The 25,183-nt window shown below is 38.1% G+C and overlaps 1 protein-coding gene across 2 annotated transcripts in view; it reads left to right on the forward strand.

The window, feature by feature from the left end:
* The window catches only part of ENPEP (glutamyl aminopeptidase), an 82,040-nt gene that overhangs the window by 23,084 nt on the left and 33,773 nt on the right, over positions 1-25,183 (forward strand). For both annotated transcript variants that reach the window (XM_045799152.2, XM_087866397.1), the window contains exons 4-10: positions 3,923-4,043; positions 6,716-6,870; positions 7,322-7,435; positions 10,346-10,480; positions 12,273-12,338; positions 17,242-17,307; positions 17,438-17,589. In XM_045799152.2, the coding sequence (XP_045655108.2) occupies positions 3,923-4,043; positions 6,716-6,870; positions 7,322-7,435; positions 10,346-10,480; positions 12,273-12,338; positions 17,242-17,307; positions 17,438-17,589 (809 nt within the window). The remainder of the gene's footprint in view (positions 1-3,922; positions 4,044-6,715; positions 6,871-7,321; positions 7,436-10,345; positions 10,481-12,272; positions 12,339-17,241; positions 17,308-17,437; positions 17,590-25,183) is intronic.

Below are 25,183 nucleotides of genomic sequence, written 5' to 3' on the forward strand. Positions count from 1 at the left end.
GTGAGAGCACCGCTGACCTGTAGCACTCCCAGGTGGTGGTGGGAACCCTGCAGGCATTGGCTGGGCTTCTAACCAGGGCAGTGGTGACAGTGGTGGCTCGCAGTCGGCTCAGGCTGATGCCTCTCTGTTCAGAGGGTCTTTCTGTGCTCAGTGCCTTCACCTCTGACCCTAACGTGCCCTCCCACAGTCTTGGCCCATCAGCCTCACTACCCCTTTCCTGGTGCGGGTAATTCTCATGTAGTTTTTTGAGGGAGAGCTCGACCTTCCCCCAGGGTTCTCTTTCCAATCTATTGTTACAGCATAAATTCTGCAGTTTGCTTTTTTCTTGGCCTTCTGCTTTTATTTCCAAAAGCCTTTCTAACCAGGCCTTGGCACATTGAAAGGTTTTGGCTTTCACATTTATTGTGTGGGCATGAAAAGTCTATTTTGGCAGTCAAACACTTTTTACTTGTTTTTCTCCCTGTATTGTCCTAATGTCCCTAATGGTAACGTGGCTATCACTCACATAGAAGGAAGTTCAGACAAAGAAAATCAGTTCAGACAAAGAAAAGGTTAATAATTCAATGTATTATCTGCAATGATACCAGTGTTCTCGATGGGACGCATTAAACTCTTCCAGGTCAAGCACTGCCATATGCACTAGCTTATTCAATGCTCCCAGAAACTCCATGAGCTAGGGGCTGTGGTTATCTTGAATTTGCAACCAGAGAAAGTCAGGTTTCACTCTTAGAGTAGAGAGGAGACAGGATGATACAGTAAAAACCACCAACTGGATCCTTAGTTTCACTCAACTTCTTGGAAAATGCATATCACTGTTCACAAAGAGAACAAGAACAGTGAGAAAACGTATCACCTATCCTGGTAACTGAAAAAACCAAACCCGAACCCCAAATAAACCTCGAAGAATGTTGGGATGGTAGTTGAGTGACTTGTGTTGCCTTTGGAGACGAAGACGAACACATGTTAATCTTGCAAATAAAGCAAGAATGTCAACTACCCAGTGGATGTGGGGACAGTGAGCCAGCTCTGGTAATTTCAGGGATGCTCTTTCAGTACTTGGCCTTTAAATTCTTGGATCTTTCTACTGTTTTTCACATCTAAGAAAAAGATGGCTCGAGATGTGTGCCTAAGAGAACACCAAAACTAGCAATGCTTTTGGAATAATAAAGGAAGAAAGTAGGCATAATTTCTCTTTCTGTTTTCCTTTTTATAAATGATGAGTCAATGGTTTCAGTTAGGAAGACAGGCTTGGATTTACCGAATAACTGCATATTTTGCTTTACTTGAGGGTTTTGAATCAGGTCTTAAGTTCAGCAAGCATGCTTCATTTGAATTCCTCACAAACTTCTTTTTTTCAAATAATTTTTATTTTGTTATATTAGTCACCATACAGTACATCCCACAAACTTTTTTTTTTTAAGATTTTACTTATTTATTTGAGAGAGAGACAGAGAGAGTGAGCAAGAGCACTGAGTGTGGGGGGAAGAGGATGAGGGAGAGGGAGAAGCAGACTCCCTGCTTAGCAAGAAGCCCAACGTGGGGCTCGCTCCCAGGACCCTGAGATCATGACCTGAGCCAAAGGCAGATGCTTAACCAACTGAGCCACCCAGGTGCCCCTCACAAACTTTTTTTAAAAAAGACTTCTTTTTAAGAACAGTTTTAGGTTTACAGTTAAGTTGAAGGGAAGATACAAAGATTTTACATATACCCCCTGCCCCTACATAGGCACAACCTCCCCCATTATCACTACCACTGCCCCAAATAGTACTTTTCTTTTTCACCAAAGATGAACTCACTTGACACGTCATAGTATTCAAAGTCCGTAGTTTACCTTAGGGTTTGCTCTTGGTGTTATGTTTCTATGGATTTGGACAAATGTATGGTGATAGCTATCTATTATCTGTTATTAGACATTACACGATACAGAGTACTTTCACTGCCGTAAACATCCTCTGTGCTCCACTTATTCATATTCCTTCCTCCACCTCCCAACCTCTAGCAACTACTGATCTCTTTATTATCTCCATAGTTTTGCCTCTTCCAAAATTAATGAGGCCTTTTCAGAATGGCTCTTTCAGTTAGTAATATGTATTTCAGGTTTCTCCCTGTCTTTTCAGAGCTTTATAGCTCATTTCTTTTTAGCATTGAATAATATTCCATTGTCTGGATGTACCACAGTTTATCCATTACCTATTGAAGGACACCTTGGTTTCTACCAAGCATTGGGAATTGCGAGTAAAGCTGCTATAAACATCTATCTGCAGGTATTTGTTGGACATATTTTAAACTCTTTAAGGTAAATACAAAGGAGCACAATTACTGGATCATATAGTATGAGTATACTTAGTTTTGTAAGAAACTGCTGAATTGTCTTCCAAAATGGCTATACCATTTTGCATTCCCACCAGCACCATATGGGAGCTCCTGTCATTCCACATCCTCGCTAGCATTTGGTGTTGTCAGTGTTCTGGATTTTGGCGTTCTGGTAGGTGGGTAGTGGTGTCTTATTATTGTTTTAATTCGCCTCTCCTTGGTGACATATGATGTGGAGCATCTTTTTGTATACAGATTTGCCATCTCCATATCCTCATTGACGAGGTGTTTGTTAAGGTCTTTGGCCCATGCTTTAATCAGGTTGTTTTCTTCTTGTTGAGCTGTAGGAGTTCGTTGTATATTTTGGGTAAAAGTCCTTTATCAGATGTGTCTCTTGCAAATATTTTCTCCCAGTCTTTGGCTTGTCTTCTCATTCTCTTGACATTGTCTTTCACAAAGCAGAAGTTTTTAATGAAGTCAATTACCAATTATTTCTTTCATAGATCAGGCTTTTGGTGTTGCGTCTAAGAAGTCATCTTCATATCGAAGGCCATCTCGGTTTTCTCCTGTGTTATCTTGTAGGGGATGTATAGCTTTGCGTTTTACATTTAGTTCGGATCCATTTTGAGCTCATTTTTGTGAAGGGTATAAGGTCTGTATCCAGATTCACTTTTTTGCATGTGGATGTTCAGTTGTTCCAGCACCATTTGTTAAAAAAAAACAAAACAACAACAACTATCTTTGCTCCATTGTATTGCCTTTACTTCTTTGTCAAAGATCATTTGACTATATTTATTTGGTCTATTTCTGGGTCGCGTTGTGTTGTATTGATTTACTTGTCTATTCTTTTGCTAATACTGTACTGTCTTGATTAGTGTAGCTTTGGAGTAAGTCTTTAAGTCAGGTAGTACCAGTCCTCCAACTTTGTTTTTCTCCTTCAATATCATGTTGGCTATTCTGGGTCATTCGTGCTGAAACTGGGGTGGGGGGGGTAAAAAAGTCTATACTTGGATTTGATTTATAAATCATGTCATAGAGACACAAAATGATACCTTAGAGACTTAGAGAATTGATGTCTCCCTCTCAGAAAATTTTGAATCACTGTATTTTAGACTCTGGGAGTAAAATAGTTAAAATTATCAATTATCAAAAGGATAATTTGGACAGTAATGGGTAGAAGAGTACAAGTGGAAAAAAATGTATCCAAGGCCTTTTAGATGAGGAAAATCACATGATTCACTTCTTCAAAGACAAATTACACAGAGATAGATAGATAGATGATAGAAATTGATAGAAAGTTAGGTAGACACATAGATATTAAGGATATATGTTCTAAATAGAAAAAAGTAACACTTAAAAATATATTGGACATAACCATTGTGTCTTACATTATTTCTAGTTATTGAAATCACTCAGAGAGTTATACAGTATTGTTTCCATTTATACATGAGTCTCAGAGATGTGAAGTGTTTTGTCCAAAACTGGGATTCAAATAAGTCTTTACCTGGCTCCAAAGCTCACCTTCTTTCCACTATGTTTTATATTGTGGTTTTTGTGTTTTATCAAATGAAGAATAATTTTCACTATATTTTTGTGTTTTGTTTAATAGCTCACTATATATGTCCAGCCAGAGCAAAAGCACACAGCTGAATACGCCGCAAACATAACTAAAATTGTGTTTGATTATTTTGAAGAATACTTTGCTATGGATTATGCTCTTCCTAAATTAGGTGAGACTCATTTTTTATTTTCTTATTTTTAATATTGCCTTTGCTTTTACCTAAGTTAAATCATGTCCTCAAGTTTTTGCATTCTTAGTTAATAGTTACCCTTTAGTCTTTTTATTATATGCCTAAAATATGTGTCTAATATTTACTAGATGCTGAAAGATGCACCTGGGATTCTTCCAAGAATAATGTCCATACTTCTGTTCTTACCTGACAAATGCATAGACTTTTACTTCCAAATAAAGACTAAAGTAATGTGCAAAACTGTACGTGTTGATAGTAATGCGGCCAGAAATAGCAACCTAGATTTGTTGATTTCAAAATCATTACCATTCCAATAGCTTACATTGCCTCCCTACCATCAATGTGTTGATAACTAGTAGGGATAAATGATGCTATTGGAGTCCCATATGCTTCTAGTCTTTCTATTGTACAAGACTAAGTCTAGATTCTCCAGCAGTTAAAATGAAACACTGATACTCCTTCCATAAATATTTTTTTTCTAATTTGCAGGCGACATGTTTTCTTTTTAAAATAAAATTAAGGCTATAATCAAAATGGTGTAGATATGATACTTCTACCAATAGTAGAAGTGCTTTATTAGTAAGCTTGAGGGGGTATTAGCAAAGACTTTAAATGAAACACCCATATAGATGTTTGTAGGGATAAAATGAAGATAACAAGGAAACCAATCAACCCAAAATTGATTTCTCTATTTATGTTTATGCCTCTGCTTTAATAAACTATCAGTGCAAAGTGACTGAGATGCCAGATTCTCTACACGGGAGTGGTTGTGGCTCTGGGCAACTTCGTAGATGCTCCATTTTCTCTTCAATGGCTTCAGCTCCCAACTATTAGAGAAAGAGACGGGAAGAGAAACAACTGTTCATCAACATCAGAATAATATTTAATAAAATGTTTAGCACATTAATTTAAAAGTCTCTTTTCTCTTTATCTCACTTGAACCACCCAGGATAAAGTGGGCAGTGGAGCTCTCACAAATTTCTCTATTCTCCTTTTCTCCTCCTCTTTCTCCCAAACGCCGCCTTCTTTATACTTTTAAATGCATTTTCAATCCTTTCCGAGTTGACTCTGCCTTAGACTTTCTGTACAGTTGACTTCTGCATTTATTACACTCCCCATTTATTAAATACACTGGAGTTAATTATAATTTCAAAACTCACTAGAGAAATGAGGTCACAAAAACGCCTTTCACTGAAGGATTAGGTAAAAACTGTACTCTATAATATTATAGAAAATAATGGCCCTTGGGGGGAATACTTCTCCACCCTTTAAGTGGCATTCTTTTGACAAAATAACTAAACCTAAGAATGGAGATAACACAGAAAGGAAACTACTCCTGTAATCCTGACTTTTATTTAAGATATATACACTTTTCATTCTTTTACAAAAAGCTTTAAGAATTTTTATGTTAACCAGAAAGGACCTTTGCTTATATGTTAGATAAAAATTTAATTTATTTTTATTTGTGTGCCTCATTTATATGTAATAATATGGAGTGCCTGGGTGGCTCATTCAGTTAAGCATCCGACTCATGATCTCAGCTCCGGTCTTGATATCAGTGTTGGGAGTTCCAACCTTGCATTGGGCTCTACACTGGGTGTAAAGCCTACTTTAAAAAAATTATATGGATTAATAAAGAAATTACATTTTTATTATAGTTCATTAGCTGAAGAATCTGTATTCTGTCCACTAGTCAAGCTCAACATCTCCTGTTTGGGATTTAACATAGAACTGATAGGCACTACCTCTTCCTGTCAAACGTTATATCAAAGACTATAGGCCCAAGCGAAAGTGAGGAACAGAAATTCCTGGCAGAATCCAACATTTTAGGTCTGGAAGAGAATTTAGAGAGAACATGGTCTATTTCATGTTGATCCAACTTATTTAATGCATGCAAATGGATGGTAACCAGTAAGAAATTCGGTTGATCTCAAGTTGTATAGAAATAGGGGAAAAGTGGAATTTTATATTCTCTAATATTCTGCATCCTTGGATAGAAATATATTTCTGGGGGCACATGGGTGGCACAGCGGTTAAGCGTCTGCCTTCGGCTCAGGGCGTGATCCCGGCGTTGTGGGATCGAGTCCCACATCAGGCTCCTCCGCTATGAGCCTGCTTCTTCCTCTCCCACTCCCCCTGCTTGTGTTCCCTCTCTCGCTGGCTGTCTCTATCTCTGTCGAATAGAAAAAAAAAAAAAAAAGAAAGAAAAGAAATATATTTCTGTGCTCTTGGAAGCTGTGTACTTCTAAGTCTTCATTTGAAAACTTCACTTCCTAATCCTCACAGCTTATCTTCAAAAACAGATGCTTTCTGTTACCTAAGTAAAAATCTGGGGGGAAAAAGGCTAATAAAAGTGAAGTACACGGAGAAACAAAAGACGTAAAATTATAGAGGACTGAAAAGAGCATTGCCATTGGTATCCTTTGAAAGCTAAAAGACACATTGATATCTGGGGCCAACAGGAAAAGTTCCATGGAAAGTTTGAGTGCATGAAGGCTGAAAAGTTCGCGCAAATAGATTATTGTTTTTTACTCTAAGAAATTATTTTTAGCCTTTTTAAAAAACATTCTTCCAAAGAACTTAATTTAGTAAGAAATGTTATAAACAAATGCACAGAAGCATTTCTCACGGGATTGCTTCTTTCTCCATAGATGAAATCGCTATTCCAGACTTTGGCACCGGGGCCATGGAGAACTGGGGACTCATCACTTACAGAGAAACAAACTTGCTTTATGACCCTGAGGAATCAGCCTCGACAAACCAGCAGAGGGTGGCCAGTGTGGTTACCCATGAACTTGTGCATCAGGTAGAGAATCTGGGTATCAAATTAGCTTGTTTTTAAAAGTGGCTTAAGACCATAGGAATAATTGAAATGAATAAAAACTTAGCAAATAAAGCCTAGCCAATCAAAAAATTCTGCCTGACAGTCTTTCTTAGTGCTAGTAAATATTTTACCATAAAAACCTTTTAAGACACATTGTTTTGCCTTTAGTAAATACACAGGGGACCTCACTTTGACTTTACATAGGCCTAATGATACCTAAATAAAGACAATAAACTAAAGAGAATTCAAGATCACTTAAAAATCAGGAGAAATAGAAAAAAAAGCAGGAAATAAATGCTAATTACGTACAGTGTCCGCCACTTCTGTGTCAAATGATGGCATTTACATGGACAAATAAATGTATCGCTAACTTCTAGGCCTCTCTACCACAAGCATAATAATTTAACTATCTCTTTCTTGCTTATAATTTCAGTGGTTTGGAAATACTGTGACCATGGACTGGTGGGAAGACTTGTGGCTAAATGAAGGATTTGCTTCGTTCTTTGAGTTCCTGGGAGTAAACCAAGCAGAAAACGAGTGGCAAATGGTGAGCCCGAAACACATAAGCTCTCAATGTCTGTTGGCCTCATGCGAGGCGACTGAAACGGTTACACCACGACAGCGTCCCCGAGTCAGGGGCCTGGTGCAGTGGGGAACTGGGGATTCCCTTGGGAGTCTGGAGTGGAGTCAGTTTGTTCCACCCAACTATACTTTGCTGAGGGCCAATGCCCAGGCCTTGGAGGGCAGCTGACCACCCCGAGCTGAGGATGTTCTCAATAGAGACCCTCAATAACATGTGTCAAAGCAGAAAAACAAAATAGTGAGCTTAGACAACACAGCTCTGTATTCAAGTGTCTGCAGTGTTAATCCTTTGAAAAATCTAAGCCTAATTTTGCAAAGTACTTACCTTTACCTAGGTTGCTGAAATAGTGTGATAAAGAGATGAGTATAAACTCGGTGTTATAGGGGATGTGACCTTGAGCAAGTGACATATCCTGAGTCGGTTCTCTCTTCTGTGAAAGAAGAACATTGTTCTCTATCTTGTAAGCTTAAAGGCTCCTGAAAATACATGTAATTCCCACTATCCTGCCTCATTCCCTGAGGGGCCCAGAACAAAGGCGTCCATGAACCCTAAAAATGTGTTTTTTCTGAAAAGCTAAATCTGTTTTTATCGATATTTAGATGGTGTAGATACTCTTCATCTGTTTGTATATAGGAAAGTCTAAGTGTGCAGGTGTGTAAAAGTGGAGAATTACAGGTTGTGTACTGTAGAGACTACTGCCCTCTACTGGAAAAATAAAGAGACAACCTTAAATGCTTGAGGCCCTTGGCCGGTTCTGTAACCTACTTTTAAAAGTGAGAAAGTTAATTTGCAACAATTCCTGCTTTAACACTTTAATCTAAAGTGAGAAAGTTAATTTGCAACGATTCCTGCTTTAACACTTTAACCTACATCAGAGTTTTTCAGCCATGGAACCATTGCCATTTTGGGCCAGATAATTTGGGAGTGGTTGACAATTGTGGGGGTTGTCCTGTGTACTGTAGGGTATTCGGGAGCATCTCTGGCCCATATATGCTAGATGCAAGTAACCCTCCCTCGCCAGTTGTAAAACCAAAATTGTGTCCACATATTTCCAGATGTCTGCTGGGGGACAAAATTTTCCCTAGTTGACAACCACTCATATATGTTGAAAATTGTTGATTTTGTAATTTGTTAAAATTAAACTATATAAATGAAGAAGTATATTGTCCTTTATTTTCTATAAAGTAACCTAAGTCCCTTCTTATTATAAGATATTGTAAAAAATTATAATATTTTAATATCATTGTATTATATATAAGAAATTTAACATTTTAATATTTCAATTCAGTATTTCAAAACACCAATTAAATTTCAGAAGAATTTAGTATGCAGGTTTTTTTTAAGATTTATGTATTTATTTGAGAGAGAGAGCGGTGGGGAGGGGCAGAGAGAAAGAATCTCAAGCCGACTCCCCGCTGAGCACAGAGCCCGACACAGGGCTCGATTCCATGACCCTGAGATCATGACCTGAGCTGAAATCGAGAGAAGGATGCTTAACTGACTGAGCCACCCAGGCATCCCTAGTGTGCAGTTCTGAAATGAAATTTAATCACATGGTCCAACCCATCCATCCATCCATCCATCCATCCATCCATCTATCCATTCATTTTTTATCTATTCATTCAGTCCTCTGTGTTCAGTGAATACTACAGAAGATCCAAAATGGAATAAAACATACTTCTTGCCCACAAGAAGTTGCCAAGTAAGGGTGGAGGGGAACAGATAAATATAGACAGATTGTAAGAGAGCCTGGTAAGCACCACAACAGTGGAGCCTCATTTCACAGGTGAAAAAGCCGATGCCCAGAAAGGAAATATAACTTTCCAATCTCACACAGACAATTGGTAGCACAACCAAAACTAGAGTCAAGTTTCCTGACACTGAGAACTGAATTCATTCTACTTACTTAAGACTTTTAGGTGCACAAAATTTAAAATCCAAGTCAAAATTACCTTGCTTGGCAGTCGTCCCTTGACAATAATGCCTTGCCTGTTATAAATGGAATTTGCAAAATTAGAAAATGTAAATGGGGAATATTTTTAATTAAGTAAAACCAATAAAACTTTTGTTTTTTTAATAGTGATTTAACAGAATGAGATTTCAGAATCTAATTGATTAAGAATCAAAATAATAATAGCAGCTAATGTGTTAGGTTTCACTCTGCCAGGTACTAGGCCAACTGCATACCATGCATTATCATTGAATTCTCTAATAATTCCAAAAAGAATAGGCCATTATTATCCCTATTGGATGGGTTAGGGAGCTTAAATGTACATCTAGAAAATGGAAAAATGAGCTATGAACCATAAGAATCTGACTATAGGGCTAGATGTCTCAACCACTCTATTTTGCTGAGAAAACATAGGATTGGAATAAGAAGATGATTATTAGAACTAAATAAAATGAATATTTTCTTTGATTAGTTATGAATCATCCAAATTCAAATGATTAGTTGACCAAAAAAAAAAAAATCCCAAACATCAATTTTTGATCAACATGCATCCTCACTTAATTCTGAGAACAGATCTGTGAGGTGATATCATTTCCAGTGCACAAATATGGAAATAGGATTTGAAGAGCTTGGCACGTGTCTGAAAGTCATGCAGAAGTAGCAGAAACAGCATTCATGGATGCTTGTGTCTTCTTGGCCTGTCATTAGGAGGGGAAGTCAAAGGAATTACAATAGAAGAAGGGAATGGAATCAGTATAGATCGATCAGTGCAAAATCTAATTGATTTGAACACCTAATCCTTGTCTTAAGTAATTTGCATCATTTATATTTATTTTCCCCCAAGTGATACATGAATGATATTTTGAAATATGAACCAGTATAAAGGAAGTGCTATCTTTTTTGGGTTTGTTCTGTCATTTCAGAGAGACCAGATATTACTTGAAGATGTGTTCCCCATACAAGAGGATGATTCTTTGATGTCTTCACACCCAATTGTTGTCACTGTGACAACTCCTGCTGAAATAACATCTGTTTTTGATGGAATATCCTATAGCAAGGTAGGGGAAATATAACACTTTTGTGAACACCTTCTTGTTTAGTGACTTTTAGAAAACACTAAAAATGGAAGGAATGGTGAGACAATGGTAATGGGCTTCAGGAAACAGTGAAGGGCTTATTCTGGGTGCTGAATATTCACTAGTTTGTACTTTTCAGTCAAAGTGATCAATGCTGGTCATTGTCATAGGATTTTAAATCAGATTTTTAAAAATTTCTCTTTTCACCTTTTTTATAACCTCTCTCATTCTAACTGAACGTTTATACTTCAAGCTTCAAATTTAAAATTATTTGATTTGATTTTTTAAAAGACAGCAAATCTTCTTTTTTCTGCTTTGTGGTCTTTGATGCCATGTATGCGGACACCATTTCTAATAGAATCCTTTAGTGCAGCCAGGAAGAACTTAGATCAACTTGGTTTGAAGGAATGACTTTTATCCGTTTTCTGGGAGATAGAAAGCTGACTTCATGAGCATGTTGTAGATGGGGCGTTTTTACCCATTAACCTGGTCTGCAAAGCTCCGGTAGAACTTCAGTGGCCCATTTTCTCCCACAGCGTTTGCTGTAACTCCACCTCCAAGCACACTGCGTGCAGCATAATCTAGTCCTTTCCCTCTTGCTGCTCATGACTTACCCACTATGCTGAGTTGCTCCAAAGCCACTGCCAACGAATACATGTTGTTATTCTGGATAATACCTAAAGTTTTATTTAAAACAAAATATTATAATTGTTAAAATGAATACAAGATAAATAGCTTGAGTGAAAAAAGCCTTCCCTGTTATTACTACTTCAAAGTCATAGCGTCATATTTTTGGCATTCCCTGTCATTATTCCCATGGCATCTTTTTAGGCTTCCTTTATTCATTTTTCTTTCACATTGCCCATGATTCTTTTCTCTTTCTGTTAAAATGGACATTTCTAATCCATTTACAGTATGTTCTAATAACTCACATGGAGATGCTTACATTTTATTAAATCAGTTTCTTTCTGAGTCCTAGATAATCCATGGGCTTAAGATATTTGGTCAGAAATAAATAAATGTTTTAAGCTTTTAGCCTTCTACTAGGTACAAAAATAATTTATACTTAAATGACAGTAAAAATTGCTAACTTATTGGGGAGGCACATGTTTTTCTAGCAAGTTACTTGAAAATCGACTTAAAAATATATAAATAGTGAATTTTAGTATTAATCTTATAACATGTGCAAAGAAAGTAGAAAGCAGAGGGATTCATCAGATTCTTCAGATAAAATAAAACCAAATGAGATAAACTACTTTTGAAGAGGATTTTATGTCTAAATGGTATTATCTAACTATATTAAACTATTTGACCAGATAATTCTTCAACTTTCTATTTCCACTAAATGTAATCTTTTTAAAGTATTGAAATATACATTAAGAAGTAAGCAGAATTTTATCATGGAATTACTTTAGTCACTGAAAAATAGTTTTCTAAAAGTGTTTCTAACCTTTTTCTTTCATTAGAAAAGCCCCATCTGCTGGTTCATTTGGTGAAGTGCAATAATTATTTAAACCCCAAGTCCCTGAAATGATGGTCGCTTTATCAATTTCTCTTTACCTTTTAGTTACTTTAGAAGCGTAGATGCAGGGGCTGTGCCAAATGACATTTTTACCCTAAAACTATAGAGGTATGGCCAAGTAATTTAGTGGGGTCGTCTTGAAGGCATGATCTCACAAATACAATGTTGAAATACTGGTCACAACAGTGATCACCGGTGTTTGTTTCCTGCCTATCCTTTACTAGTTCAATTTCTCATTCTTTTCCACCATAGGGAGCGTCCATTCTGAGGATGCTTGAAGACTGGTTAACACCAGAGAAATTTCAAAAAGGATGTCAGGTATGATTTCTTACTTTTAATAGTATTAAGCGTAAGCTACACTGATCTGTGGACACTTTCTTTTTCTCTCCTTATTCAGGGATAGTTTAAAGAGTAAAACATAAAAAGGTGACTTCACGGCCAGCTAAGGGCCTACACCGTATCTGGAATTACCATTTAGCAGAAATTTCACGGAGAAGTTGAATGGACTCCGTAGTTATTTTGGATGCCCTTATATGTGTATTAGCTCAGTCTGCCATGATAAATACCATCGGCTGGGTCATTTAAACAACGGAAATGTATTTTCTCACGGTTCTGGGGGCTGCGGAGTCTATGACCATGCCACCGCAGAGTCTTGTGTGGAGAGGGCTGTCTCCCTGGCTTGCAGATGGCTGCCTCTTCTCTGTGCCTGGTGGGGCAGAGCAAGAGCTTTCTGGTGCCTCTTATCAGACAGACATTGATTCCTGCGAGGGTCCCACCCTCATGACTTCATCTAAACCAGAGGCCTCATCTGCAAACGCCACCACATTGGAGATTAGAGCTTCAACGTCTGAATTTCAGGAATGCAATTCAGTCCATAGCAACATGATATAAAAACTTAAACATATCTATAAAAGTCTTCCCTTACAGTTTGTAAAAGGACTTTTTCCTTGTTAGTAGATTTTAAATAACGGCAAACACACATTCCTATTATGATGGAGTCAATGAATAAAGAAGGCCTGCTTCCTTTTGGAAACAGAAATGGTAATAAATTTTCAAAAGCATTTCACACATCCCACTTAAGCTTATGACTCCAGGGGATATTTCAGTTTCATTTTTACTTTTCTAGCAAAACCTAAGCAAACCTAAGCCAAGTGTCTCAGGGTTTTATATTGTGAATGTTGCTACAATCTGTCCCTGCAACTGTCCTGTCTGCAGGTTGGCCCCATTGCAGCCTAGAGATGGAATTGTCTTCCTACTTTTGCCCTTTCATCTCCGTCCTCCCTCCTGCGATACCCCAGGTAGTTCAGCAGAGCAGTGGTGATGATGCCTGGTCCAGAAAGCAGAAAACAGGTCAGAGCAGCTCCCTGCCACCTTTTCTAAAGAGGACCGGCACTTCCTTTGGATGCGATTCCCCAGGACAAAGCCTGCTCCCCATTCCTTCAGCTCTCACAACCACCAAGTCTTCTCATGTGGCATCCAGCACTCTCTAGGCTCCTGCAAAAGGAAACAGTCCCCTTCTACCCAATGCTAAAATTTCTGGGTGACCAATAAAGTAAGAAATAAGACCAGGGCTTGGGAAATAATCAGGAAGTACATCAGTACATTTTACTGCTTTTGTCCATTAATAAAATATTCTGTGTGGACTCTGGTGGAAAGGGAAAAGCTATGTGCTTGTTCTTATGTGCACATTAGAACATTCTGTAGCATGTCTTCGTATCTTCTCTCACTGTGAGCCCCTCCGGTGAGGAGCTCTGCGTTCTATATCTCTGCATAGACTCCCGCAACTAGTAGAATCCATTACGCATGTTAGGGCAAGCCAAAAAATGCTGCTTGAGTGAATGAATGGTCTATGATAAATAGCATAAAATACAGAAAGAAACAAAGACAATTCTTTTTTTTAAAAAATCTGTTAAAATTCCATTTGCATAGTTTTCATTCTAAATTAAACTGATCAGTAACACATTCTTGGAATCTTCAAAGCTGACTTCAAATTTAATGATTTTTATAGTAACTTCTAGAAATGTGCCAAAAGAGTTTTTAAAAGTGCATAGCTATTCTAATAATTCAGAAATACTCTTGTATTTCCTTTAGCCCATTATCTATGGTATAATTAATTAAAAAGCCAGTCTTGTCTAAAACTAATATTTATCAAGTGAAAACTGTCTTCCTCCACCCTGTGACTATAGATGGAGCTAGAAACTGAACTAGAATGAGTAGATTTTAATTATTTCATGCCATCATAGTATTGTGGAATAAATTTACAAAAAAAAAACAACTAACCACTAAAACACTCACTTTTTCCCTATAATCTTCAAACACTAGCTCATGTCTGAAAATAGTATATGGTCAGTATAGGCCACACTCAATAGCTCTCAAACCAATTGGAACTTCCCTTTCTTTCATTCAAGTATCCAAATAGTATCTCTCCTTGACTTATCATGGTACGATTGCTGCCCCTAAATCCCACACTCTGATACCGTTCAAAATTTTACCTTTGCAAATGCTAATTCTATCCAAAGTGACTCTTCACAAGCTAACCTGGTGTGGCATGAAATCTGGGGATGGCCAGCTGTCTGTTCTCTTTCATGCTCATTACCTTCTCCCAAACTCCATCTCAGACATCAAAGCAGGTGCAAAGTGCAGAGAAACAGGGCAAAACCATCACCTGGAAAATCTTTAAGGCTGTGCTTGTGCATAAAAAATCATAATAGATAATGGGGTGTTCGTAACAGTACGTGGTCATGAAATCAAGCTGAGAAATATATCCATCCTTTCTTTTTCTCCTAGTATCAGCAGTATTCCTGATAGGACAGGAATGGCTCAGCTGAACATGGTCTTTCCCTTCCTGGGATACTAGTAACAGAAACAGGGCTCCTTTCCTTTTGTGCTTACCACACCAATATCAACTAATGAGGGACTATTATTGGGGGACCTAGGTCACCATAAAATTTTGAGTGGAATGACTGCATTGTGATTATTCAGGGTGAAGAAAGGAATTTCTTAATATAGACTATTCAGAAGTGCACTCATCTAGACAAAATAAAATTGATGTCTTTTAATATGCTGTTTATATAAATGTCCATGTAGCCTGTAGTTCAGGAGAAGCAAGAAACTGTAGTTTAAAAAGCAATGATAATAACACCACCACTGAAACCTGCACAAGCTGGTCCAAGAGTCAGAATTCTTTCAAGGTTACCACAGGAAACTCTCTTCACCTCTCTAGGCACCAGTTTCCTACAACCCTAAAAATGTGAGAGTTGTGTTAGATAATATTTAAAATCCCTTCTAGTTCCAAGATTGCATGTTCTAGGCTCAAAGCATTGTGAGTATGCATGTAAATTCCACATTAATTTCAAGATGCTACTACTCACTAGAAAATGTCGTTAGCAGGTAGCTATGGTTATAATCGATTATTACTATTCCAAGTATCCCATTATTTTATTTAGAATGAATGACTTGTGCAAAGCTCTGGAACAAATACATAAAATTGAATATCCAGTATGTGCCTTTCATGTCTTCTCTCTTCCTCTGCCTGCCCTCCAGTGGTAGTGCTGAGCAGTGACCTCATGAAAAGAACAAATACGAAGGCAGCATTCCCAAACTGCTCTCAACCCTCGTCCAGGCTTCTTGGAGCAGTACAGCTAATATTGTTTTATCTCTCCGTGCCTGAAAAGAAAGGAATTTAGAAGATAATGTGACTTAGGCACAGTGCCCCCTGAAAATTATAGCAACTTAGAGTGAAAATGTCAAGTGCAAAGTCAACCGCTGGTTAGTTTCTTTGAAGCTCAAGGAACACTTAAGAAGGTTCCGTTTCTATCAAAGATGTCCATATTTTAAGTGGGACAATTCTTGACAGCAACAAAGGCATGATACAGCAGGAACTTGGGATGGTTTCCTGGAGAACCACAACTATGGGAGTAGGAGAAAACTGGGAATTTTCTTTAGGGACACACCACATTATATCTGAAAACTCATATACAGAGATTTTGTGAACAGGATTGCCAAAAAGAGAGCCTTCGAGTTTAAAAATTCATATTTTAAAAGTAATTGAAGAGTGAAGACACTCTTTAAAGAGAATAATATCCCCAATTTATCCATGACCATCATCATCATTCCTATTATTCAAAACATCATATATCCATTTCTTTTAGCAGGGGTCTTCTAACTGCTACCTGCTAGCCAAATCTGGCCCACCACCCATTTTTGTAAGGTCTGCAAACAAAATCATGTTTACAATTTTGAATGGTTGAAAATTCAAAAGAAGAATATTTCATGACATGTGCAAGTTATATGAAATTCAAATATCAGAGTGCATAAATAATGTTTTATCGGAAGACAGACATGGTCATTCATTTACATATTATCTATGGATGCTTTTGTGCTATAGAGGCAGAGTTGAGTAGATACAAGACACTATATAGCCCCTAAAACTTAAAATCTTTACGATATAGCTTTCTACAGAAAAAGTTTGCTGAGCCCTGGCTTAGAGCCAAGCTCACCTCTTTGAGGCATGTTGCCTCAATCACTCATGTGTGATGGGCTCATCTAGTGTCTGAAATGAGAAAACACCCCTGTAAATGACAGTAGGGGATGTAGCCAGTGGTGACAGGTTAACACCACCAAGTGAAGATCATAAAATTACCGATCTCTCTTCATATTGGATCACAAATGTTGTGGACTGTTGACTGTTTGCTGAACACTTGACTGCCCTTAAGTATCTTAAATTTCTTGTCCTGAAAAAATTAAACTTTTCCTCTCCTGTCCACAAATCCATTAGACTATTAAAAAGAACAAGCTGTATCATTAATAAGGAAAAATATTTGTGCTTTACAAATAAATTATTTGTACAATGCTTTTATAGGTTAAAAAATGTTTTGCATACAATGTATCATTTTATTTTATTCTAGCTATGCTCGCCATATTATACATTAGAATGAGATATGTCTATGGGTCCACCTTATGTAGAAGTATGGGAAAAGCATACATTGACTTCTTTTTAAAAAATCTTTAAAGTTTATTTGAGAGAGAGAGAAAGACAGAGAGCATAGAGGGAGACTGAGAGGGAGAAGCAGACTCCCCGCTGAGCAGAGAGCCCAACACTGGGCTCGGTCCCAGGACCCTGAGATCATGACCTGAGCCGAAGGCAGATGCTTAACTGACTGAGCTACCCAGGTGCCCCCATACACTGACTTCTAAAATACTTATTCTCTTTCACATACAGATTTACTTGGAAAAATACAAATTCAAGAATGCAAAAACTGAAGATTTTTGGGGAGCACTTGAAGAGGTAAGGAGTATGTCCCCAAGTATTTCTTTGTCTGATTAACAAATGATTTATCAATCATTTCTTTATCTGACTATTCTGTCCTTTTATTCATCTAATTTGTTAATTATTCCTCATGTTTTTTAAATATCAGGCAAGTAATCTACCAGTGAAAGAAGTAATGGATACGTGGACCACACAGATGGGTTATCCTGTACTTGATGTGAAAGATATGAGGAACATCATACAGAAACGCTTTCTGTTGGACTCAAGAGCAAATTCTTCTGAGCCACATTCACCTCTTGGGTAAGGATCTACAATGCATTTCAAGAGAAAAGCAGAAATTTGATGGAAATCCTGGCCATTTGCTTGGATCTTGCTATTCAGTACATGATTGATGGGTGATAGTATAAAAGCACAGTGTGTTTGGGGAAACAAAAGCATTCAAAGAGAGCTCCATGGTCTCCAGGTTCAAAATGGAGGACTGAGCACATGCGTCCAAGTCCTGTTCTTCCCAGAGATGAGTGAGTAAAGTGCTGAAAGAAATGAACTCATAAAGGAAAGAAAATAAAGAGGAGGGGCCATATACATGATAGAATTCTAGAAGACAAGTCAGAAGGAGAACTATTGGTAGAAAACAAACTAAGGAAGATGCAGCCAGACAAAAAGGGACTTGTGGTAGAGGTGGAAATATCTTCCCTATCCCTAGGCAGGCCCTGGGCTCACGGTCTGCATGAAGAGTGGAGTGCACGCGTGAGAAGTGAGGCCGAAAATAGGGCGATTAATTTGAAGTCTAGACTCAGAACAATTGTGTCAGTGAGATACACCCCCATTCCATTTTCCCTTCAGCTGTTGCTATCCTTTCCTCTGTTCAGAGCTCAGAAGTCTGCCAGAAGTCTGGCAATGACCCAAGGCAAAAATCCAAAGGCTCTTCCCTTGCCCCCCAAATAAAATAACTAAAACAGTGGAGGAAAGCTAAGGATTTGGTTAGGATGCCCAGAGTAAAGCTTTGCTCCTTACGGCACCTACAGGAAGAATGGGCTAGAGCTGCCAGCTGTCCTTATAGATATGCAGAGCTCCCAGTCAGACTTCCAGATCAGAGAAAGAGCCTTTTCAAAAATACACCTCCCCTCTCAACAGCAGAGGGATTACATACAAGATACCAAGAATAGTTAATTTAGCCCTTCTTTCTGAAATATAGGTGGACCACTAAAATCACATGAGACATAAAAAAAATCTAAAAGCAAAGAAGGTAAAATCCCACTTGATCAAAAACCTGTCTCTGTAAGAAACATAACTGGGGAAATAGAAAATAAATTTATGAAATACATTTGGAGATCAAAGAAGCTATTAACACCCATTTTCTAAGAGCAGAATGTCTTTAAAAAAACAAACTTAGAATATAGAATTGCTCTGGCAGATTAAATTTTTGATTGTCAAAGAATTTAATCGACCAAGTAGAAATAAATTTGGGGAACTGTCTCAAGTTATAGGGCAAACACACAGAGCGCATAAATACGAAAGAGAAGACAAATATGCAATGACCAGTACCCAACTAATAGATGTCTCTCAAAAAAGAAAACAGAGAAACTTGAGGGGCAAATCATATCAAAGAAATAATAAAGGACACAGGGATTCTGATTAAAAAGTCCCATTGATTACGCATTACAAAAAAGGAAATATATATATATACCTAGCTACATCCTCATGAATGGAATAATCATCTAAAATGGTTGAAGCAAAAAAATATTTTCAGCCTCCAATTCTCTACCCAAACTAAACCAAATGTAAAAGCACAGCAAAGGCATTTTCACACATGGAGCCCCAGAAATTGCTTTCCACACAGCACTTCTTAGAAAGTTACTAGGGGAGGAAGAAGAGAAAAAATATAGATAAATCAAAAAAAGAAGAAGACATGGATCCAGGAAACAATGCATCCAACCGAGGAAAACCATGAGAGGAAATGCCGGCCATTAGTGAGCCAGGGGGCTCACAGTGCCATGCGTGAGGGGCGGATGACTGGGCTCAGGTAGGTGATCGCCAGGAAAAAGCAAGTATGGTTGAGAGAATGAAAAAACCTGAAGAGCTGGTGAAGGCCCATCAGTTAAGTCAACTATAAAGAAGAAAACTAGAGAAACCAAATCAAGGCTGTATATAAAAATTGCAATCCAAAAATATAAACCAGGTAGAATAATTTTATGCCATTGATAAATATAAGAAAAAGGAGTCCACTTGACTCTTATGTTAGGGTGTCAGGTAAATTTTTATTTAAAAGACTTAGGGGGCCATGAAATCAGCCTATAGAGAAGGAAACGTAACTCCAACACACTTCTTGGCCAACAATATGTGTACAACAGTATGATTTCATAAATGTTACTTATTGGCTTTTAACTTTTATAATCAAGGATGAATAATAAAAATAATGAAAATTTTGTTACAGTGGCAGAGAAGATGGGAAATATAATCAGAAAAAAAAAAAGCTGATAGAAGATAGGAGTTGGAAGAGGGAGGAGAGGTGGAAGGAAGTGGTGGGTACTAAGTCAGCCGGTGCTGCTGCTGACGCTAATCCCAACTCAGTGCCATCATGCTGGTAGCTTGAAATCCATCAGGTGGTGGTTCGTGGAAACCAGCAAATACTGGATTCGGTTTCCCCACTCCCCAAGAGCCAGTTCTTACGTATTTACCAGCACTCCATAGGCTATCCTACGGTTTCTCCTCACTGGAAAATAGGGGTAACATCTCCTATTTTACAGTTAGGAGAGAGTAGCAGTACTAAAATTTATGAGACAGGAAATGACGGCTTGAGTACATTATTGAAAGGAACAATTACAACCTACAGAAATCTAATAATAATTTTACTTTCTTAAATTTTGACTGTTAATGGGGGAATGGAAGATAAATTAGTATAAGTAAACTAAATCACCCTGTCTGATGGATGAGTTAACAAATACTATCCGGTACAGATGTAGTGAAGAGAAGGGCCATATGCACCCCAATGTTCATAGCAGCATTGTCCACAATAGCTAAATCGTGGAAGGAGCCGAGATGCCCTTCAACAGATGACTGGATAAAGAAGTTGTGGTCCATATATACAATGGACTATTACTCAGCTATCAGAAAGAACGAGTTCTCAACATTTGCTGCAACATGGACGGCACTGGAGGAGATAATGCTAAGTGAAATAAGTCAAGCAGAGAAAGACAATTATCATATGGTTTCTCTCATCTATGGAAGATAGGTAGGAGAAGAAAGGGATAAAGAAAGGGGGGTAATCAGAAGGGGGAATGAAGTATGAGAGACTATGGACTCTGAGAAACAAACTGAGGGCTTCAGAGGGGAGGGGGGTGGGGGAATGGGATAGGCTGGTGATGGGTAGTAAGGAGGGCATGTATTGCATGGTGCACTGGGTGTTATACGCTACTAATGAATCATCGAGCTTTACATCGGAAACCGGGGATGTACTGTATGGTGACTAACATAATATAATAAAAAATCATTAAAAAAAAACAACAAAAAACAAATACTATCCGGAAAAAAAAAAAGAGCTATTTAGAGTTACACATTTAGACTTAGGGAGAATTAAGTCCATAAGTATTTTTTAGAAGAGGATGCTTCCGAGAGAAGGGCTGTCCTGGGGGAAGGGTGGAAAAGGAGACTGGCTTTTCAATAGCAGTTTTTCTAGTTTTTGATGAGGACATTTCTATTTATAAATCGCACAAATGAAATTCTCCTGAATATTTAAACAGCAATTATAAACTCAATCACTCAAATTCTCTTGCTAATATCATTTGTAAGAAACTTCTGAACATCATTACTTAAAATTTTATTAAACCCCATTTATAATTTTGAAATAAAAACAGCTAAAGACACAGATTTATAAACTGAATCTAAAAAACTTCCTATATGTTTTTATGAATCTGTCGAATTAAAATTCATAGATTATATCAAATTTCTTGGGCATTTTCAGCATAGTGAGAATCAAACCTTTAACTTTACAAACGCAGACTTTTCTAGACATTTTAACATGGCTACTGAGTTAAGGTATCCTAAGAATTTCAGTTAAAATTATAAATACAATGTCATTTCCCTCTAATTTGCCAGACTTTTTCCCCTTTTTTTAAATTTAAATTCAATTAGCCAACATATAGCACATCAGTAGTTTTTGGTGTCACGTTCAATGATTCATTAGTTGCATAATTAATTTGCCAGATTTTTGAAAACGTTTCAAATATTATAAAAGCTGAAAAAATATGTGCAACACAGCCCGTGATTTCACACCAATCACACTTGTGTGAATACAGCTTGTACAGAAAGTCTTAATACTACGTCCATTTCTGTATGACTAGTTATTTTTGTATACATTTCTGGGGTGCCAATTGCTGCCAACAGAAGAGAAGGAAATCAGGATCTCAGGACGCCTCATATAGGGCTGGCCACGAAAACCTGGGCATACCACTTTGGGGGTATCACCTCAGCCCCAGATGAGCCCCCGCCTAGACAGGATCCTGGCTAAATGGGAACAGCATAGCCTGTGCGGCCCTGGTCACCTGGACAATGTTCCACTTTCACCCTTGCCAATTTTTTTCCAGTTTCCTTGAGAAATAATTGACAAGCGTCATGTATAAGGTTAAGACGTACAACATGACGGTTTGATTTACGTATATCGTGAAACGATTCCCACAATAGGTTCAACTAACACCCATCACCCATACCAATTTTGATGGTCTCTTCTTTCAACTTCTGAATACTTGGTTTGGTGGAGAGACTTTTGCACCCACTGCCACTTCCGGTGATCTCTAATATCCACTGCCCGATTTCCACTGAAAAGGCCCTTTGCCCTCTTTATCTCCTTTTTAATAGTCTCATTGATCTCATCGTATGGTTAATTATATACAAATTATCACAAGATAGTTATTTGGTAGCAATTAAGATAACACGAGGAAGGAAAATTATAAGGTGTGACAAAGGTGTCCCAGAAAAACTATAGGCTGGTTCTTTTATAGTTACTGTTTTATGGTTTGGCCAAATTTAATACTGCAGGAGCCTTTAGATATTAAAACTTAAAAATATTTCTCTCTTGTGAAACAAGCTTTCACTGGGGAGTTTCACAGTGATTACGTTCTCCTGTCATATGCACCCACTGATACACTGAGCCTGAATTAACAGGCGGGTCAGGGGTGCGCTTGAGGAGGGAGGGCCCCGGGAGACTTTCTTTCTTGAAGAAGTGAGATGTAAGCTGAGTAGATTGCTATGAGGGGATGACTGTGGGGGTGTTCAAAACAAAAACTACATGTATGAAGGCTCCAGAGGTTAAAAAGCAGCATTACCCATATAATACGCAACAGTCACTGAGCATTGCCTAAGTAGCTGGCACACTTGAAGCACTTTAGAGCGCTTTATCATAACAGGTGGGGAAATGGAGAAATAACCGGAAATGGTGAAATAACTTATTCAAGGTTACACAGAGTGTAAGCGATGGCACTTTGCTTTGAACACAGGCAGTCTGGCTCCAAGAAGCTGAACAGCGGAGAGGCACTGGGCCCAGAGGTGAGAGAGGAAGGCAGCGGCCAGGCATGCACACCATGCTCACGATTTTGAACAACAGTGTGCAAATTCAAGGCCTTCAAAGAGAGAGAATTGGCAGGCTCACCTTTACCTTTTTCAAAGTTCCCCTCTGGCTGCATCACAGAGAGTAGGCCAGAGTGGGGCCAGAGTGGGAGCGGGGGGGCCAGTTAGTATGAAAACTGTAGTGAGAGACTCACATGAAAGATGAGGCAGAGGACGGGGTCCTGCACGAGGAGAGTGGCCGTGAGCTGGAGGGCTGTGGCAGCTGTTCCAAAGATGGGGTTGAGCTAAATTTCTCACTAAAGAACAAACGATATGCCGGGAACTGCGTTGGATGACTTTGTAGACAACCATCTCATTTTAGAATGTTGTTCTCATCCTGTTCTATAGTGGTCACAGCCAAATTTCTAGAGAACTGAAAGGTCTTTAGAGACCCACTTATCATACGTACTCTATGCAGTGAGTAACACAACCTGTTTCCCGGCTTGCGATTCAGGGCTTTGAAAATTAAATCACACTGATAGCACACTCAGGTGTTTCCAACGATCAAATTGCCAAAATTCAAATTGCACTTCCTGTCCAAGGCATCAGAGAATGAAGAGCACTCAGAATTATTAAAGTAGCTACTTTGAAGATACTGGTTGGCACCTGAACTGGACGAACACCAAGAAAGCCAGTGGTGCTCACCTTGCTGAGGCCCATGATCAGCCTCTTCTGGAAACATCAGACACTCAGCTCTACCACAGTGAATGACATTCAGAGGAACTGGGGATCTTGCTGTATGCAAATTCTGAAAATTAATAGTTCATGCCACAACAAAGGAAATTTGAGTTCCTAGACCAACTGAGATCAGTCTGGGAGTATCTGTATATACTTCTTTATCTTCTCTTTATTTTGGAAAGGAAAGATTATGATAGAAGAGCTTTGTTTTCACTCTTTCATCTTCATGATATATGAATGAATTGAAACCTCGATCTGACTTAGGTGATAATTCAATTATAAAAACCCACATAATGATTTGTGCAATCATTCTGTTAATTATAATCTGTTTATTTTATAGCTACAGTTTTATGTTCTAGCAAATTAGATTGGCCATATTTAATACTGCTATTTAAAAGCCTTTGGATATTAAAATTAAAAATATTTCTCTCTTGAGAAACAAACTTCCAGTAGGAAAGCTACATAGTAATTGTTCCCTTCTGTCATGTGTATCCACTGATTCGTTAAGCCAAAGTAATACCAAAAACTGTTAATTTTTTTTTAAGATTTTATTTATTTATTTGACAGAGATAGAGACAGCCAGCGAGAGAGGAAGCACAAGCAGGGGGAGTGGGAGAGGAAGAAGCAGGCTCCTAGCGGAGGAGCCTGATGTGGGGCTCGATCCCATAACGCCGGGATCACGCCCTGAGCTGAAGGCAGACGCTTAACCGCTGTGTCACCCAGGCGCCCCCGAAAACTGTTTTTAAACTGGTGGGATTGCATTTTTTGAACTACTCCTTGGTTATGCAATCCTCTCCACACATATAAAAAAAATTATTACCCAGCAAATAAAATATATTATCAGGTCTTCACTTTTTAAGTTGTAACAAATCTTTAAATTGTATTCATCAAGATTTAGAACATGGAACTATATTAACGTTTATTCTCTAGTATTTTCTTTAGACTTTACCTTCAGATACTGTTTTTATTTTATTTAGATTCATAAGTACCTGATTTTTAGTGATCACTTACCATAAAGTCAATCTACTTGCTCCATTTTTGTAAAAAAAAAAAAAAAGAAGTTATATATGCATAGGAAAACAAACCCAGAAAACATGTGCTATCCTGTTGAGAACATTTGTTAAAAATCTATAGCAGTTCCTGAACAAATAAGAGAGAGAAAACATTATATCAAAAGTGATCCTTCATGATTTTTCACTTGATTGAAAACCTAGATCATAATATATGCCCTCCTGACCCCAGAAAGGAATTAGCCCTTTCCCCAACCCTAGTGTTCACCTATTCTCTGTCCAGATCTATTTCTGTCTGGTGGGAAATGTGGTTGATTAAGCTGTACTATAAACTCTGTGGCCCCTCCCTCTTCTCACTCCTTAAATATTCCAAGATTAGGGAATTCTTACTGACCAGAAACTTTTTACCATCTAAATGGCTCACATGTGTGTAAGTTATTGTTTTAACACTATCATCTCAACCATCTCAGAAACAAACAAATTTCCTGTCTCCATCAGGTGGAATGGAATTCTCTATCAGGGACATGTCTTTGGCAGTCCACTCAATGTAAACAGGGGGTAAAGGGGAGTAGGCATGTAATTTTGGGGCAAAGTCCATTTTCTTT

Source organism: Ursus americanus, chromosome 13 (assembly GCF_024610735.1).
Source record: "Ursus americanus isolate L20-20 chromosome 13, mUrsAme1.1.p, whole genome shotgun sequence".
NCBI lineage: Eukaryota > Metazoa > Chordata > Mammalia > Carnivora > Ursidae > Ursus > Ursus americanus.